At 44.6% G+C, this 17,452-nt stretch overlaps 1 protein-coding gene across 3 annotated transcripts in view; it reads left to right on the top strand.

The window, feature by feature from the left end:
• RRM2B (ribonucleotide reductase regulatory TP53 inducible subunit M2B) overlaps positions 1–17,093 on the top strand; it is a 17,485-nt gene extending 392 nt beyond the window's left edge. The window contains exons 1-9 of one of the 3 annotated variants that reach the window (XM_015617698.3): positions 161–3,529; positions 4,357–4,509; positions 6,038–6,154; positions 7,082–7,215; positions 7,889–7,983; positions 8,884–9,017; positions 13,060–13,164; positions 14,213–14,326; positions 14,797–17,093. In XM_015617698.3, the coding sequence (XP_015473184.1) occupies positions 3,485–3,529; positions 4,357–4,509; positions 6,038–6,154; positions 7,082–7,215; positions 7,889–7,983; positions 8,884–9,017; positions 13,060–13,164; positions 14,213–14,326; positions 14,797–14,949 (1,050 nt within the window). In that variant the 5' untranslated portion in view covers positions 161–3,484 and the 3' untranslated portion in view covers positions 14,950–17,093. Of the gene's footprint in view, positions 1–160; positions 4,250–4,356; positions 4,510–6,037; positions 6,155–7,081; positions 7,216–7,888; positions 7,984–8,883; positions 9,018–13,059; positions 13,165–14,212; positions 14,327–14,796 lie in introns of those variants that run through there. The other 2 variants (XM_015617696.3, XM_015617697.1) reach the window with 2 other exon arrangements.
• Positions 17,094–17,452: the final 359 nt, after the last annotated feature.

The raw sequence follows: 17,452 nt of genomic DNA, 5'->3' as shown, positions 1-17,452 counted from the left end.
CCGGCCGGGCCCCGCGGCCTCTCTGCCGGGCCGGAGTCCTGCTGCTTCGGACAGCCCTGGAAAGGGAATGGGCCCGTCCCCCCGCGCCCTTGTCTCGGCCGGGCTCGGCAGGGCCGGACCGCTCGGGCAGCGCGGCCCCGGGGAGCGCCGGCAGCACCTGCGGGGGATGCGGGCCTCCGACCGGAGGCTGCGGGCTGCTCGGTTCGGGGTCTGGGCAGCGCCGCCCCCACCTCCCCGGGCGTTCTGCACCTGCCGGGCCGGGAGGTAGAGTTGGTCCGGAGGCAGGTGTGGGTGTTGGTGATGTTCCTGGCTTGCCAGGCCCTGTGCACCAGGACAGTCTGTCCCTGGGAGGCGTCTGAGCTACGTTCTGGAGTCCCCCCGGTACAGCCGTGATAAGCCAGGCTGAGGTGTTCGAGGAGAAAGAATCTTTATGGCAGGGAAACCCACGTGGTGTTCTGAGGCCTTGTGGCTCATCGGTACTCAAGTATCCAAAAACAGGTGTGCCATGTTAAATACAAGTGTAAGAAGCCCCTTACTGTTTCCCCCTCAACAGTGAAGTGCTGTACCCATAGTGAAGAGCATGGTAGTCCTGTGATCCCCCAAGCATGTGGAACCAGCAGGTGTTGTGCTCCTCAGACACTGTGCAATGCAAGCCATCTCTTCCAGGAATGGTGATGGTCTTTCCAATCTCACTGCTGGCATGGCCTGTGCTGCCCAGGGCTGGCCTGAATGCTCTGGGAGCTCGTGGGGTGCACGTGCAGCCTCTTACCAGGATGTGTGAGGGTTCATGGGCACATACCATTGAGTGTATGTTCCACATCACAGTGGGATTTAGCTTTTCCCTGGCTACAGCTGATGTAGGGCATGTAACTGTGATATTTGTACATGTAGGCCAGCATCTGTAGCTGTGGGGTGATGCTTGTATGTGTGTATATATGTTAATTATTTCCTAATTTGCTGAATTTGGAATTAATGGAAGGCATTTCAGTACCCCTAAGCAGTCTTTGTTGTCCGTTTGGTTTATTGTCATCACCAGAAGAGCTTGCCTCTTTGCACTTGCAGAATAACTGGGATGTGATATACTGGAGTGTGTCCAGCCAAGGGCTAATGATTAAAAGACTGCAGCATCTGTCATACAAAGATAGACTGTGAGTGCTGGGACTGTTCAGCCTGGAGAAGACTCCAGGGGATTTTTGTGAGTGTGTGAAAATAACTAGTGGAGGGAATAAAGGAGACAGAGCCAGGCTCTTCTCAGTGGTGACTCATGGTGGGTCTAGGGGCATTGGTCACACATTGAAGTACAAGAAGTTGCAGCTACATGTAAGGAAACACTTGTTTTCTACTGAAAGTGGTCAGATGCTGGAATAGGTTGCTCACAGAGGTTGTGTAGTCTCCATCCTTTAAGATACTGAAGCCTCACCTGGATAGGACCCTGGGCAGTCAGCTCTGGTTGACCCTGCCAGAGCAAGGGTTGGCCTGTGCCCACCAGCTTCAGCTCTTTTATGCATTTGGAAAATGTTGTCTGAACAGAATGAAGCATGTACACATTATAAACTGGGCGCCCTTTGCCATTATGGTGAGTGTCGACTGTTTTATGCACCATCATAGCATTAAGAAAAAGATCTGGTGAGCAGATTGAAGATAGTGTTATCCTAGTGACTTCCACCTTCTCCTGCCCCTTACACTCCTGCCAGTGCCCCTGGATCCAGGAAGGCAAGGTGGGGAATGCATTGTGCTCCTTCAGCACAAGGTGGTGATTGTTCAGAAGCTTCAGCAGTGATCAGAATGTGCCACGCTCTTGAAACTGAGTTGGAGAAGATAGGATTGCCACTAGCTGCTTGTCTGCCTGTAAAACTTCCCTGCACCCTGAAGGTGATAAGGGAGGTGAGATACAGGTGGAGCAGGAGGTTCTGTGACTGACCTTTCCTTTTTTAAAATTAAAAAAACTCCAAACAACCAAAACCATCTACTTAACAAAATATTGGTACATTTTTTAAAACCACAGGCTAGTTAGCCTCACCTGAATACCTGGAAAGATGATGAGACAGCTCATCCTACAGTCCATCTCTAAGTGCATGGAAGACAAGACAGTCATCAGGAGTTAGTCATCATGGATTCACCAAAGGAGACTCATGCTTAACCAATCTGATTACCTTCTGTGATGGAACAATTGGCTGAATAGACAAAGGAGAGCGGAGGATTTTGTCTACATTGTCTTTAGCCAGGCATTTTCCAATATCTCCCATGGTACCCTCATAGACAAGCTCAGGAAGTGTGAGCTGGATGAGTAGATGGTGAGGTGGAGTGAGCACTGGGTAAATGGCAGAGCTTGAAGGATTGTGGCCAGCATCACAAGGTCTAGTTTCAGGCCTCTCACTGGTTGTGTCCCCCAGGATTCAATTCTGGGCCCAGTATTGTTTAACTTACCCGTCACTGACTTGGATGAAGGGGCAGAGGCCTCCTCAGCAAGTTCACTGATGGCACAAAGCTGAAAGGAGCAGCTGATACACGAGAGGGCTCTGCAGCCCTTCAGCCCTTCAGAAGGACCTGGGCAGGCTGGAAAGATGGGGAGAGAAATTGTCTGAAATTCAGCAAAGACAAATGCAGCTCCTGTGCTTGGGGAGGAATAACCCTGGGGACCACTACAGGGTGGGGGTGACCTGCTGGAAAGCAGCTCTGCAGAGAAGGTTCTGGGGGTCCTGGAGGACAACAAGGTGTCCATGAGCCAGCAGTGGCTGGGCTAATAGGGAAGACTTGCAGTGTTTCCATTTTCAAGGATGTCTCTTGGTGCAGAAGAAGATGGAATTATTGGCTGGATGCCAGGCCCTGAGAAGGTGTGTGCTAAGACAAGATGCCAAACCTGCCAACCCCAAATTCTCTCAATTCCAGAGAGTTATTATAACCATCTTTATGCCCTGGGAACTAAAAAATGTCTTTCATGGCCTTCTGCAGAGTCTGCAAGATGATGGTGGGAAATCTGTCTCATGTAATTGAGTAATATTTAAAAATAGAATAAAGTGGTAGAATTGTAAGCCAGAATGTGCTTCAGTGATGTATTCACTGAGCATCTGGGGTATCTATGCCATCTATGCAATGTGCATGTATGTTTGGGGCTCGTTTGTTTTTTAAAATGTGAATGGCATTATTTGTTTGAGATTATTTTCCAAATTGAAGTAAAGGAATGCTTTTTATTATGTGAGTAGTTACAAGCAGGTTGGATAGGGAAAGGACTTTGGTACCTCCCAGAAGGTAAAAATAATGGTGTTCACTCCTCTTCTCTGCTGTATTATATGTAACACCTTGTAAACTGCCTCTTGTTAGTTATCCTCTAAAGCAGTGTCAGTGGCATCTTGCAACCAGCCCGGAAAGGCGTCCTGCTGGCTGAGTGTCTGATCACTGTGAGTCACCAGCCCTTCTGCAGAGCTTGCAGTGTGCTATCCTGACAGCTCTTCACAGCAGTTGTTTCTAGTAGGTGCCTGGTGACATGTCTGCAGGGATTGATCCTGGGAGCAGATGTCTCCAGCCAGAGGTGAGGTGAAAGCCCTGCTCAGGGTGCGCTCTCTGCTACTTTCCACTGGCCTGTTTCCTAAGTATCAGCTGTCCCCACCTCCCCAGCTCAGCTGGGCTAGAACTCTCTGAGGAAGAGCTGTGCACAGATGTCCTCTGGGACTCCACACAGAAGGATCAGTGTGGAAATGGGTGACTCCAGGCATAGGTTTTTCTGCTGCCAGCTGTGGGGAAGAAGCACGTTTGCTTCATATTGGCACTCGAGGGAGAGCCTCCAGACCCGCTGTGTTGTGTGGGCTGCCCTCACAGATTGCATACACAAACCTCTGTGCTGAGATTTGCTATGGCACAGGGCTGTCCTCTGTCAGTTGGGATTAGTTGCTGTGATCTTTTGGTTTTCTTAAAGCAGACCATCCAGGTCCTAAAGGCTGAACGTAAAGCAAATGACTGTAGGTACCTTGGCAGTGAGCCTGGTGGAGCTGTGCTGGTTGCAGGCACCATGCCTTGACGTCACATGTGTCTCCCTGTGTGTGGTACCACAGTGGCTGATGTCTCCCAGAGCAGATTTCCCCCTGTGCTGCAAAAGGCTTTATCTGTGGCACACAGGTGTGGGGCACTTCCTGGCACCGACACAGCTGGGAGGGGGGGTTGGTGTGAGCCGTGCTGGGTAGAGTCGGGCAGACAGGCAGTGCTGCAGGGAGCACGGATGGAGGGCAAGGGGACACGTACCCCAGGGGGCCAGGTGAGTGTCTGTGGGACATGGGTGAACTTTAAACTGCACCTTTGGGATAGGGTGAGGAGGAGGAATAAATAGTGGTAACTTTAACCAGAACTGTGCTTTATTTTCAGAGCTCTTCGAGTGCTGCTGAGAATGGCTCTGACCTTGATGAAGAGCCTCTACTCAGAAAAAATCACCGCCGGTTTGTCATCTTCCCCATCCAGTACCCGGACATATGGAAGATGTATAAGCAGGCTCAGGCCTCCTTCTGGACGGCAGAAGAGGTGAGCTCGGGACCAGTGGGCTGGCAAAAGGTAGTGAGACCACCAGAGTCCTGGTCCATCTTTCCTAGCTCTGCTGCTGGCTCCTGTGTTGCAAAGGTTGGAGTTAATGGCATCAAACATCAGGTGCCAGCACCAAAGCAGAACTCCTTTCACGAACAGTGGAAAGCAAGCTGCTTCCACAGGGTGATTCAGCAGAACTGTGTTAGGTGCTTAGTTTAGGATGAGGTGGAATTGTGACCTGAGGTGCTTCTCTAGTTATAGAGAAATCCTAAGATAGATTGCTCTGATTCGTGGTCAGATAGCTCGTACCATGCTGTGGTCTCTGAACCTGCAACTAACTCTTTGCCCATGTAAGATCTCTGGGAAATTTAATGCTGTTCCTTAATATTAGGTACCTAAATTTCCAGACAGACAGTGTTAACCAGAGACACTTGCTAAAAATGCGTTTAGCAATCCCTGATTGCCCTGGTGAGGTGCTTTCCCCATGTTACAGTGCAAGCTCTAAGTTCTTCCCCAAGGTTGCTGGTTAGCTAGACCTGAGCAGTACTTGCTATGCTTACAGCAGTGCTGACCTCTGAACACTGCTCTGCTTTGGAGGGATCACCTGCCAGGGGAGCTGGTTGTTCCAACTCAAAGCTTATGCACCCTTTGCTCATTTGTAGGCAGTGGTCTGTAATTGCAGAGGAGCGAGGAAAGCACTGGCAGGCTCTAAGTAGACCAGAAAGCATCATAGGATTGTGAGGAGCAGCTGCTTGTGGAGGTGGTATTTCATTACCTTCCTGGGCAGCTTGCTGCCCTGTTGCAGCAGATTTTCATTTAAACCATTAAAGAAAAAGTATTTGAACTCCTGCCTTACCAGCATTTTCTTTTTACTATGTTACTGGTTCCTTCTTATACTGTCCTACCATCTGTGGGTCTTCTGCGTTTTTGACATCTGGCTCTACTTCAGTGCTGTTTTGGTTCAGAAATCCTACAAACAAAAAATATCCATGTGAAAAAAGCTGTGGTTTCCTCTCATGGCTGGGGTTTGGTCTGATAGACAAGAGCAGTTGCTCAGCATTTGCTCCATATCATTCTTTGACAACATGGAGGCTGAATACCTGCCAAAGGCAGAAGTCCCCTCAGTCCATCTTTTGACACGCTTGGGTATAGCTTTCTTGGAGTATCAACATTTATTTAAAGTAAAGTTTAAGTGTCTCAGAATGAGCTCTGGTTTCTGGTACATGTTCATACTTGTGACAAAAAGATACTAAGGCTTTTCAAAATCTTGTTTATTTATTCAGTAGACACCAGTTTTTATTCCAAATTACAAAGTGTAAACTGTGAAACAAGTACATAATGTTACTGTTGCAGAGAGAGACAACAGTACTGCTGTGTCTCTGTTGTCTTTTACAGTCACAAGTATTTAAATTCCCTACATGTAAAGATTTGAAAGCAAATGCCAAAACTCTGGCTCAGTCACTTGACTGTTTTTACAGAATGACAAATCCAGAAGGACAATAATGTTTTCCTTTTTTCTTTTCATTAGGTTGATTTGTCAAAGGACCTTCCTCACTGGAACAAGCTGAAAGCAGATGAAAAATACTTTATCTCTCACGTTCTGGCATTTTTTGCAGCCAGTGATGGAATTGTAAATGAAAACCTGGTGAGAAAGACTTACAGAGGGCTTGAATAGTCATGTTATTGTCTTATTAACTTTTCAACTTATTAATTTTCCATTTTGACTTTTTCATATTAATTCATAGGTTCATTAAAGGTGTATTTTTTTTCTTCCTATCTTACCTTTGTCAAGTGGAACAAGCAGCTTGTTCATTTGGGAACAGTGTTTAAGTTGGGTTATCTGTGGTCATCAGGGCTCCCAATCGCATCACTCTAGGACACAGCTTTTAAGTTCAGCCCCTGCTTGGCTGTGGGATGTGCATTTCTGAATGAATTAATATAACCCCATATTTTTCCTGTACTCAAGTTAATTGAAAAATAGGGAATACAGACCATGGCTGTGCCATGTATTCCTAAGGTAAAATCCTATCGTTCTCAATGAGCGGCATCCTAGAATCTTTTAGGGTTGCAGGTGAGTGCTGCTAAAAAAGTGGGGAATTCTTCCTGTTGATATCTATTCTGGGCTGGAGAATATCTCATCACAGGTTAATAGTGGTGTCTGTCTGCAGATGCCCAGTTTAAATCTCAAATGTTTGAATGTTTCTAACATGTAGTATATATGTGCATGTATTGCATGAACATGCCTTATGTCATTCTGTTTATATTTTTAATGCTGAACAAAAAGTCTGAGGCTTTGTTCAGTACTAAGTGATTAGTATTGCATTATTTTGCTGTTCTTCTGTGTACGTATGCCCTCATGCTTCAGCTCTTAGATGTATTTACTTCTGGCTAGCTTGCTTTATTTTCCTCTGCACCACAGCAATCCTATTGACATGTCTGTAAACAAAGTCGGATCGAACTGCTCCCATCCTGTTTCTGTAGCAGAGATCAGCTGTCTCTCCTCTTGAGCTCAGAGTAGTGTCATGCAGGACTGTTTTATTGTACTCAATGCCATGCTTTCTGGTTTTGGTAGGTGGCTCGTTTTAGTCAGGAGGTGCAGATCCCAGAAGCTCGTTGTTTCTATGGCTTTCAAATTCTCATTGAGAATGTTCACTCAGAGATGTACAGCTTGCTCATAGACACCTACATCAAAGATCCCAAGAAAAGGTAAACCTCTGCTTGTGTTACAAAGCTGTGGGAAATCTGTCGCTGAAGCCAGTGCCACTGTTGTAGGACAGCATGGCAGCTGTCTCCTGTTTCATATTGACTTTCTGGGGGAGTTGGATAGGACAGAAAAGGAAAATAATAATAATAATAATGATAATAATAATAATAGTACAAAACAAGTGATGCACAATGCAGTTGCTCACTGTCTGCTGACTGATACCCAGCCAGTTCCCAAGAAGCTAGCCAGCTTTCCCCTAGTTTATACTCTGAGCATGACATTGTATGGAGTATCCCTTTGGCCACTTGGTGTCTGCTGTCCTGGCTGTGTCCTCTCCCAGCTTCCTGTTCCCCCCAGCCTGCTCACAGGTGGGGCAGGGTTAGAAGCTGAAGAGTCCTGGACTTTGTGTAAACAGTGCTTAGCAGCAACTAAAACATCAATATGTTATCAATATAATTCTCATTCTAAATATAAAACACAGCACTGTAGAAGCAACTGGGAAGAAAATTATCCCAGACAAAAGCGGACAGATCATCACCTGTTTGGGGTGGGAATGGTATCTTACTTGGGTTAGTTCAGAGCCTTGCATAATGGGATCCTGGAGCTGGAAGGGACAACCAGGGCAGATTTACATAAATCACTATTTTGATGTTTTGTCTCTGTTTTCTTCTATAGGGATTTCTTATTTAATGCTATTGAAACAATGCCTTGTGTTAAAAAGAAAGCAGACTGGGCTCTGAAGTGGATTGAAGACCGAGAATCCACTTTTGGTGTGTAGGTTTTTCTACTTGTTGTTTCTACTGTGTATCACAACCTGACCTTCTGTGAGTAAGCTGCATCCCTGGAACATGAAATTAAATTCTCCAGAGATGTAGTGACTTCTGGGTCTCTGGTTTAACTAAAGAAGTAGAAGTAAGTTCTGGTGAGCTTGTATGTTTTTATCTTCAGCTAGAGAAATAAAATAATGGCAGTGCCCCCTGATATCATGTTATGAAAAGTGCTCTTTTTTGTCTTTATACTGAATGACCCATACTGAATGATGTGGCTTCACTACACAGTCAGATGGTCTTGTAGTTTGAAGAAATACATTCATGAAGAGAACAGGGAGAACTGGCACCAATAATGCCTTGCTTTCCCCAGATTAAAGGTGGGATAACATGCATAGTTACTTGTGTCTTATGTTCTGTAGTCTTTCACTCTTGTAAGAATATGGTTTTATGTAGATTCCCAACAAGAAGAAATTGTGGTATAGGGCTTTTTGTTTAATTTATAAGAGATTGGCCTTTTTCTCAGTTTTGGCTGTCAGTTACACAGCTGCTTTCCTGCCTTTCAGGAGACAGAGATAATGGAGTACTAATGTCTTGAACACTTCGGACAATTAAATTCTTTTGCTTCTGACTTGTGATGGTTTCAGTGGGTGCCCTGGTTCTTCAGTTCTGCTGGGGCTCCCTGGTTCTTCAGTTCTGCTGGGGTTCCCTATGGCTGGGTGCTGTGGGGTGTGTAGACCCTGTATGTGTCAGGATCTGCTGACAGATGTGGTCAAAGACAGCATCTGGTGCTGCAGAGTGGATTGCTCCTCTCCAGCACCACTCTGTCTGATGCAAATGGTTCATCTTGCTGATGAGAAGTACTGCAATTTGTGTCTAACAAAAATGTGTTATGTTAAACAGGTGAGAGAGTGGTTGCCTTTGCTGCAGTGGAAGGCATCTTCTTTTCGGGTTCCTTTGCTGCTATATTTTGGCTGAAGAAGAGGGGCTTGATGCCTGGATTGACTTTCTCCAATGAACTTATTAGCAGAGATGAGGTAATGTGGCATGTCCTGCACACTGTTTGGGAAGAAAAGTGAGTTTCCCAGGGAAGGGTACAATTATATTAATGAAGAACCCATAGTCTTGACAGAGGAAGGGGAAAGAAGCAGACTTTTACCAATAATTATAGAATCACAGAATCATTTAGATTGGTAAAGACCTTTAAGATCACCGAATGAAACTGTTAACCTGCCACTGCCAAGTCCACTCCTAAACCAAGTCCCTAAGTGCCATGTTCCCATGTCTTTTAAATACCTTCAGTCATGGTGACTCAACTACTTCCCTGGACAGACTGTTCTAATGCTTGACAGCAATTTACATGAAGTTTTTGTGATATCCAATGTAATCCCCTGTTTGATGCAACTTTAGGCTATTTCCTCTTGTCCTTTTGCTTGGGAGAAGAGACTGACCCACACCTCACCACAACCTTCTCTCAGGTAGTTGTAGAGAGCTCAGGTCTCTCCTGAGCCTCCTTTCCTTCAGCCTAAACACTCCCACCTCCCTCAGCAAATCCTCATAAGACTGGTGCTCCATACCCTTCACTAGCTTTGTTGCTATTCCCTGGACACACTAGAGCACCTCAAAAAGATGGATTTTTTAGATAGAATGGGATGTTTGTTTTCCTGTCCTGTGAAGGGAGGGAAAGGCCCAGCTGCTCAAGAAGTGAAGTGGGGTGGAATTGCACGGTCCCCAGCTGCAGGGGGGCCTGTCTGTAGCAAGAATGTGGATAATGTGTGACTCTTGAAATTTACTGTGCCTCAGCTTCTTCAGGCAGGTTCAGGTGGGGTCCAAATAGCACTCCCCACCTGCTCCTGGTTGTGGGTCACAGAGCTTGCAGACAGCCGCCTCCATCCATCACTGAGGCAGCTGTGGCACGTTGCTGCAGAAGCATGAGATACCAGTCCTCTCCATGATCTTGTGTTGCTGCACAGCAACAGCATCTCCTGGGAGGGGGCAATTACAGATCTGCCTTTGAGGGGAGTGCTTCTTAACTTGTGTCTGAGGGGCTGCAAGTCATCACACCAAATATGACAGACCATGTGCTTACAAGGGCCCCTTTTCACTGCTTCCTTACTTTCTTTCTTTCTTTCTTTCTTTCTTCTTCCTTTCCTTGCTCCCTGTTGACAGCTGTTGTTTATGGCTGGGGACTGTGCACTGCACTGCTTAGGTTGCTGTCAGCACTGAAAAAGTAGAAAGACCAGTTTTGTATGCAGTATAAACGTGCTAGTGGTTGTAATTTAGCAGAGTTGGTCTTAATGTATAAAGAGCTTTTTTATAATGGAAGTAATTTTCATGGGTTAGATAAATTGCTTTGAAATGAGATATCTTAAAATATGTCTTTAAAAGACACTTCTGAAAAAAGTGATATGATGAGTAAGGAAAAACAAATAGTTCTTCAGCATTTACCTTCCTTGTGTCTTCTGTGAGTCATCATGAACTGATCCATTTGAGCAAGGCAGGATTTGTTTGTTACAAGGATTACTTACAGCTGACTAACTACTCTGCAGAGTTGAGCACCAAAAGATGAAAATTTTCTTGAGCTCTGCTGGCATAATTCCAACTGCAGTGCTGTTATGAAGGTTAAAGCTTGGTGCACAGAGCACCTGCATTGAAACCCAGTGGCAGTAAAAAAATCCACAATGGAAAACTACAAACTGTTTTTTGGTGCACCTGGACCGATAACTGATTAACACTCAGTGTGTTTTTTGAGCTGTTGGCTCTGTTCCCAGGCTCTTCTTGAGCTGGTGCATCTCTGATACTTAAAGGTGCAAAGCTGGTGGGATCACCAGTCAGCAGAGCACACCAGTTCATGGGAGAAGCCAGGCATGTCCTGCATCCTGCTGGTAGTGTTGCCCTGGATAAGACCATGGGAAGCCTTGCAGCAGGCAGCTAATGCAGTTGGTCACTAGAGGGGGTATATTTCACAAATTGTGTTATTTCAGGGCTGTTTCATGACCTTAATCACAAGGATTTTGTAGCCTCTCCAAAATGGTTTTCACAGAATCACTGAATTGGAAGGGTTGGAAGGGTTCTCTGGAAATCATCTAGTCCAACTGCACTGCCAAGCAGGGTCACCTGAAGCAGGTGACACAGGAACATGTCCAGGTGCATTTGGAATGTGTCCAGAGAGGGTGACTCTGCAGTCACCCTGGGCAGCCTGTTCCAGTGCTCTGTCACACTCGAAAAAGTTCTTCCTCATGTTGATGTTGAGGTGAAACTTCTTGTGTTTTAGTTTGCAGCCATTGCTCCTCATCTTGTTGCTGGGCACCACTGAAAAGAGTCTGGAACCATCCTCTTGGCACCTGCTTGTCCTGGCTTCAGCCACAGGGAGTTAGTTTTTTGTAGTCGCTGTGAGGGTGTGGAGCCTGGAGCTGTGTGGGCATGCTAAGACCATAAGATGTTGTTGGGTACCATCTCAGGTCATTGACAGGGGTGGGGAAAAGGGACTCTCTCCTCCTTTTGAGAAGAAGGTTGTTTCTTCCAGTGGGAAAAAAAATAATAGGGAAGAGCAGGTGGGTATTTGTCATGGACTTTCCATATAAATGACTTCTTTGTCTTATACATTTTGTTGTTCATATTGCTGTTACTGTTCCTTTTGTTATCTCGTTGTTTCCAGTCCCATGATTTTCACCTTTTGTGCCTCCATCCGCAATGCAGGAAAGGGCAAGGGGAGGCTGGGGGTGTCTTGGTGGGGGCAGGGAGCAAGCAAGTGGCATCTGGTCTGGGAGAGTCTTGGTAGGGCACTGAACTGGGGAGTGCCATTCCTAAACCACGACACCACCTTTGAGATAATTATATGCATTAATGAGATCCCCTCTCAGTGTTCTCTTCTCCAGACTAAAAAGGCCCAGCTCCTGCAGTCTCTCCTCATAATAAAGACACTCCAGACCTCTCATCGTTTTTATGACCACTGCTGGACCCTCTCCAGTAGCTCCTTGTCTCTTTTGTATTGAGGACCCAGAACTTGACACAGCAGTCCAGATGTGATGTCACCAGGGATGGGCAGAAGGAGAGGATCACTTCCCTTGACTTGCTGGCCACACTCTTCCTAATGTACCCCAAGATACCCCTGGCCCTTCTGGTCACAAGGGCACGGCTGCCTCAGTCAACTTGTTACCCACTGAGACTCCCAGGTCTTTTGCAGCAGAACAGCTCTCCAGTAGGTCAGCCCCCAGGTTTTGTTTTGACACTTGCTAATGATAATTTTGGATAGTCAGGTAGCCCATAGTCTGCCAAATTCTTTCTGATTGGTTTTCACTCTGGGTGTGCCCTCTTGGTGTTTATTGGCTGTAACCACCACCTTGCAGTTGAGAGATGGTAGCACACTGCTCCTTCAGTCTGGCAGTAGTGGGTATGGCTGAAGCAAGACCATCAAGCTGTACCCAGGCAAGTCAAAGAGAAGCTGAGGTGCCTCTTGGAGCAGCTGCTTGTCTCCTGATGTTTTCTTACCTTGGGAAACTTTTCTGCAAATCCTGGAAAGGAACACAGTTTACTAGGCTCTGTGTAGGATAGCTGGGTGAAGTGAGAAGGGGAGTTTAGCTGGGGCAGAGATGATTTGTTAATCTTGGGTTTGGTGGCTTTAATCTGAATCTGCCTTTCTGAAAATGCTGTTAGGAGAACTAATGCTACTGAAGAAATTTAAATCAAGTATCTCAAAGAGCAGGTAGACAGCCTGTTTTGACTCACAAGTAGTTTTGCAGGTCTTGATGTAGAAGTCTTTCAGCAAAATCTTCCCTGACAGGAGGCAGAGACCAGCAAGGCTCTGTGTAGGATCACTAGCAGTAGAGAGGAGTCCTTAGAAAAATTTTTCCTGAGAAAGGTGTATGCTGAACATTATTTTGGGATAGTGGCATTTGTTAGATTTGAGATGTTACTGGGTTGTAAACTACGAGTCCACACTACATGTGATAACATTAAGACTTTCATAAAAGCAGGAGGCTGGGAAACTTCAATCCAAATGAGACTATCTGAAAATAAGAGCGAACTATGTGGAAGATGGGAAAACTGACTGTTTTTTTCATTGTTCTCTGATTTCAGGGTCTGCACTGTGATTTTGCTTGTCTAATGTTCCATTATTTAGTGAACAGACCGTCAGAAGAGCGAGTCCGTGAGATCATCGTTAATGCTGTAGAAATTGAGCAGGTAATCCTGGCTGTGACCACACTGTGGGCAGCACGGGCCCAGTCTGAGGTGTGAAAATAAACAAATTAACTTCTAACTTTCAGGATTGATACTTGGCTCAGGGTTGATCCCTGATATATTATACCATTCTTTCCCTCTTCCTTAATGGTGACAATAAGAGTCAGAGACTTTCCGTTTCAGTTATCAAGCAACAGGGGGGAGGTAAAGCTGGCAGCTGGTTTTCTCCTTAATGACAGAAAGGAAGAAAAGCTGTCTTACTTGATATTGAATAGAATAATTTCACTTGGAAGGGACCTATAATAATCATCTAGTCCAATTGCAGCTGTCTCTCAGAGAGGAGTTTGTTTACATCTGTCCTTTCAGGATCTTTGTCTCTCCCTATTGTATTCACATCTCTGCTTGTCCTCAGGAGAAGGCGGGGTCTGTTCTGGCCACAAGTATCATGTCTTCTGGCTTTTCCTGAGGTTGATGTCAGGTTCTTTCACATGAAGTGCCACCCTTCTGCAGACACAAGTTTCTGCATGGCTGAGTGTTTGGCAGGATTTTAGTTTAGTTTTCTTTCCTGTTGTTATCTAACTACTGTGATGATGACAAATGCTCACAACACTGACAGGTATGCAGTGGTGCCTAAACATACACATGACTGGGTTCAGCACTCATATATTTCATTGCCCTCTGATCTGTCATTCTATATTGGCTGGAAGCCAGGAAAACCAGTGATTTATCGATCTATTCCTGCTCCCACTAGTATGGTCTGTAGGTTTATTGAAGTTGGAGCTTAAGCTTACACTGGGGCATTGAAGAAAGGCAGATTAGAGGGGCAGTGATAAAAATCTTGTGCCTTTTCCATAACAATAGGCTAAAAATAAAGGAGGTTACTGAAAACAGAAGATATTTGTTGAATTTAGTGATGCAAGTTATTTATTCAGACAATTTCCTGGGGAGCCTGGAATATCACAAAGTATGTTATGGTGAAACACAGGTGTCTCCTCTCCTTTTTCTTCTTAAATTTCATTTCTCTAAAGGTCATCTGTATTTTAACTTCTAGGAGTTTCTAACTGAGGCGTTACCTGTGGGTCTGATTGGAATGAATTGCACCTTGATGAAACAATACATTGAATTTGTTGCAGACAGGTTACTAATGGAGCTTGGGTTCTCAAAGGTAAGAGATGCAACTGCCCCAAATGCTGGCCTGCCAGTGCAGCCCAGAACTGCCAGCACAAAGCACTCCCTTGTCATGCTGGGGAGCAGGTCATATTTAGCACATGGACTTCCTCTGAGTGACAGCTGAAACCACAGCATTCATACCTATGCTTCACTGTAAAAGAGCAAGAACAATTTAGGCCTTTGTTTCCCTTCAGCTGCTCAGCTCAGTTTGTAATGGGAAACGTAAGCTGTGCTCAGATGCTGCAGTGTTGAAGAATAACAAGCACCTTGCAAAAGTGAACTTCACCACAGACCAAACTCCTGGGAGTGGCAGTACTGAATTTACTTAGATAGATGTCCTTAGACCCTACAGGGTACTGCAGCCAGAGGTGGTCTAGTTTGAAAGCGTTTGACAGTTTTGTTTGTTATGGGGCTTTTAAAGCATTATTTCCCTGTCAGAACCACCAGTGTGTTTTCCTTCCCCAGGTCTTTCATGCAGAAAATCCTTTTGATTTCATGGAGAATATTTCTCTGGAAGGAAAAACTAATTTCTTTGAGAAGCGGGTTTCGGAATATCAACGTTTTGCTGTCATGGCAGAAACAATGGACAATGTCTTCACTTTGGATGCAGATTTTTGACAAATTGGAAAATGAATGGTGACTGTTTCCCTCTCCTTATCTCCCTTTATGCTGTGAAATTAATTAATTTCTTCTAATTTCTTCTTGTGGAAATCAGAGTCTACTGGGATATTTTTCCTGGGTTTTCATGTTGTTTGTCAGAGGAGTAAATATATTTCTCTCTGTGCCATTTGAAGAAAAAAGGGGGAATCATCTGCAAAAAATTTATGTGGCTTTGTAGAAGGATGACCTTTTTAAGATTCCCTTGACTCGTCTGCTGTCAACGCTGTCTTTAAAGATGACATGGATAGTGTCACATGTCACAAACATGGATGTTTGTTTAAGAAACAAACTGCAAAAATACCTCATGTTATGGTATTTTAATATTAAAACCAGATGAGGTATCACTCCACGTAAAAACATCACTATAAATTATTTTCCTGTTTTCTGTTTTCATGTTTGTAGGTTTGGTCTGTTTGGTAGTTTTGGAGTAAAAGCTCTTCTGTTTCATCCTGTTGCAGATACAGTAATAGTTGAATGTGAGAAGACCTTAATGAGGTCTGAACTATAGAATATTATTAAACCCAGGAGTTAAGTGTAATCTCCCCATTAACCTAGGTTCCGTCTGAAACAATTTTTATTCTGGTTGGAAAACTGATGGGTCTTGGTAGGCATGTAATTCAAATACATGTAATTCTTGTCTTACAGCTGTTACTGAACAGGTCAGTGGCCTTTGAACGATTCTTGAAAAGGCACACCTGTTAACAGTGGAGAAAAAACACATCCTGTAGTTCTTTGGCTTCTGCTGCCTGTTTTTTCTTGCTTCACTGATCAAGTGCCTTATTAAGTAGTCTGTAATTCTGTTTGTAATCACTTGACACTGAAACAGCCAGCTCTGGGTGTTGTCCATCTGCCCCGTTTTGTGCTGGGTGGTTTGATATTCTCCCCTTCTTGGTTGTACTTGTGCGTTGAAGGGGTGAGAAGACATGTCATTCCAAGGGATTCTTCCTTGAGGTGCTACAAACAGACTACTCAGGATGTAAGGAAGCACCCAATAACGTATAAAGGTACATCAGGTTGTGTGTTTGATGCAAACCATTGGAACCATTGTCACAGAACAGCTTCTGAAAGAAGGTATTAAACATTTCAAAAACAAGCCCAGAAGTAGTATGGAGTAGCAGCATCTTACAAAGGACTGTTGTTTGGTTTTTGATTGTGTGCCTGAAAACTGTTTGTAATTTTTTGATATCACATGCAGAGAATGGAGGGATTGAGGAGTGGCTAACATGCTGCAGTGGTACTTGGGGTAGAAGACATGCTATTTAGCTGTACCTGGTTTATCTGCAAATAGATGGGCTCTTTTTTTTTCCAAGATGAAGCGAGTGTACAAGAGCTAGACAAAGGGTTCCACTTTATTAAACACAAGCATTTTTCATAATTTTCAGCATTTTGTGAAAGTGCTTTTGTAAGTCTTACCATTGCAAACATTTTGTGCTGCTTTTGATACATCTGGCATGAGCCAAACTGACAGCCCAGGGTTATCAGTGATGGGGTGGTGTAAGTGTTATTTCCCTGCCAGCCCAGATCAGCCATCATAGTGGGTACCTGAGTTCCATGAAACAGGTCCACTGCCTTAGCACTTAATTCCTAGTGGACAACTCCCTGCTGTAAAAATAAACAGCAAAATTGACATAGTTTTTTTCAGTCTCTTTAAAAGATCAGGAGTATGTACTGAGCATGGAAATGGAACAGCTTATTTTTTCCTGGAGAAGAGCCTGCATCATTTGTATGAGTTACTTGGAAGAGGGCACAGAGAAAAGCTGGAACTGCAGGAGAACTGTGGACTCAGAGGGAAAACCCAACGCCTTTTGGAAACGTTGAGCTGATAGGGGAGAAACTGAAAATATTGTAAATCGATCTGCTATTGGAGTAATGGAACCTATTATGTCACTGGAAGTACTAAAAAGCATTTATTTTGAGTCATGAATAATGATGAGAATATAGAGAGTATTCTAATATGAAACTGCAATGTGCTCAGGTTCTGTAAATGTATATGAGATACCAAAGTCTGGTACATCGGCTCCCACTCAATTTGTGTGTAAAATATGTGTGTAGTTTCAATAAAATTTGAGTGTGGGGAAGCCCATGCCTTCATTTACAAGTTACATGCTTCCTTGTGAAATCTAAAGTGATAAAATTGGGATGTGGCAGAGTAAGTCAGTATTCACAGCTTCTGGGTTGTGGGAGAAAGTTACGAGTGCTCCCTATATTGTCTTGCACTAATTTGGAGCTCTTGACTTGCTCTTTCTTGTTCCTGAAAATAAGTTTTGCAATCTAGTGAGCAAACAAGTGGGTTTGGTGGTTGGTTGGTTGGTTTGTTTTTAATTGTGATTTTCTGGCACAAGGAGAAAAGTCTGTAAGACTCAATGAAGAAACACTCCAAAAATGTATTGTCAGTGCGTGGTACCCAATATATCAAAGGCATCATGCTCTTGGGACGGGTACCCTGACTGCCTGGGCACAG

Source organism: Parus major, chromosome 2, assembly GCF_001522545.3.
Source record: "Parus major isolate Abel chromosome 2, Parus_major1.1, whole genome shotgun sequence".
In the NCBI taxonomy this organism is placed as follows: Eukaryota; Metazoa; Chordata; class Aves; order Passeriformes; family Paridae; genus Parus; species Parus major.
The sequence above is the reverse complement of the archived record's forward strand: the minus strand, read 5'-3'. Positions and strand labels throughout refer to the sequence as shown.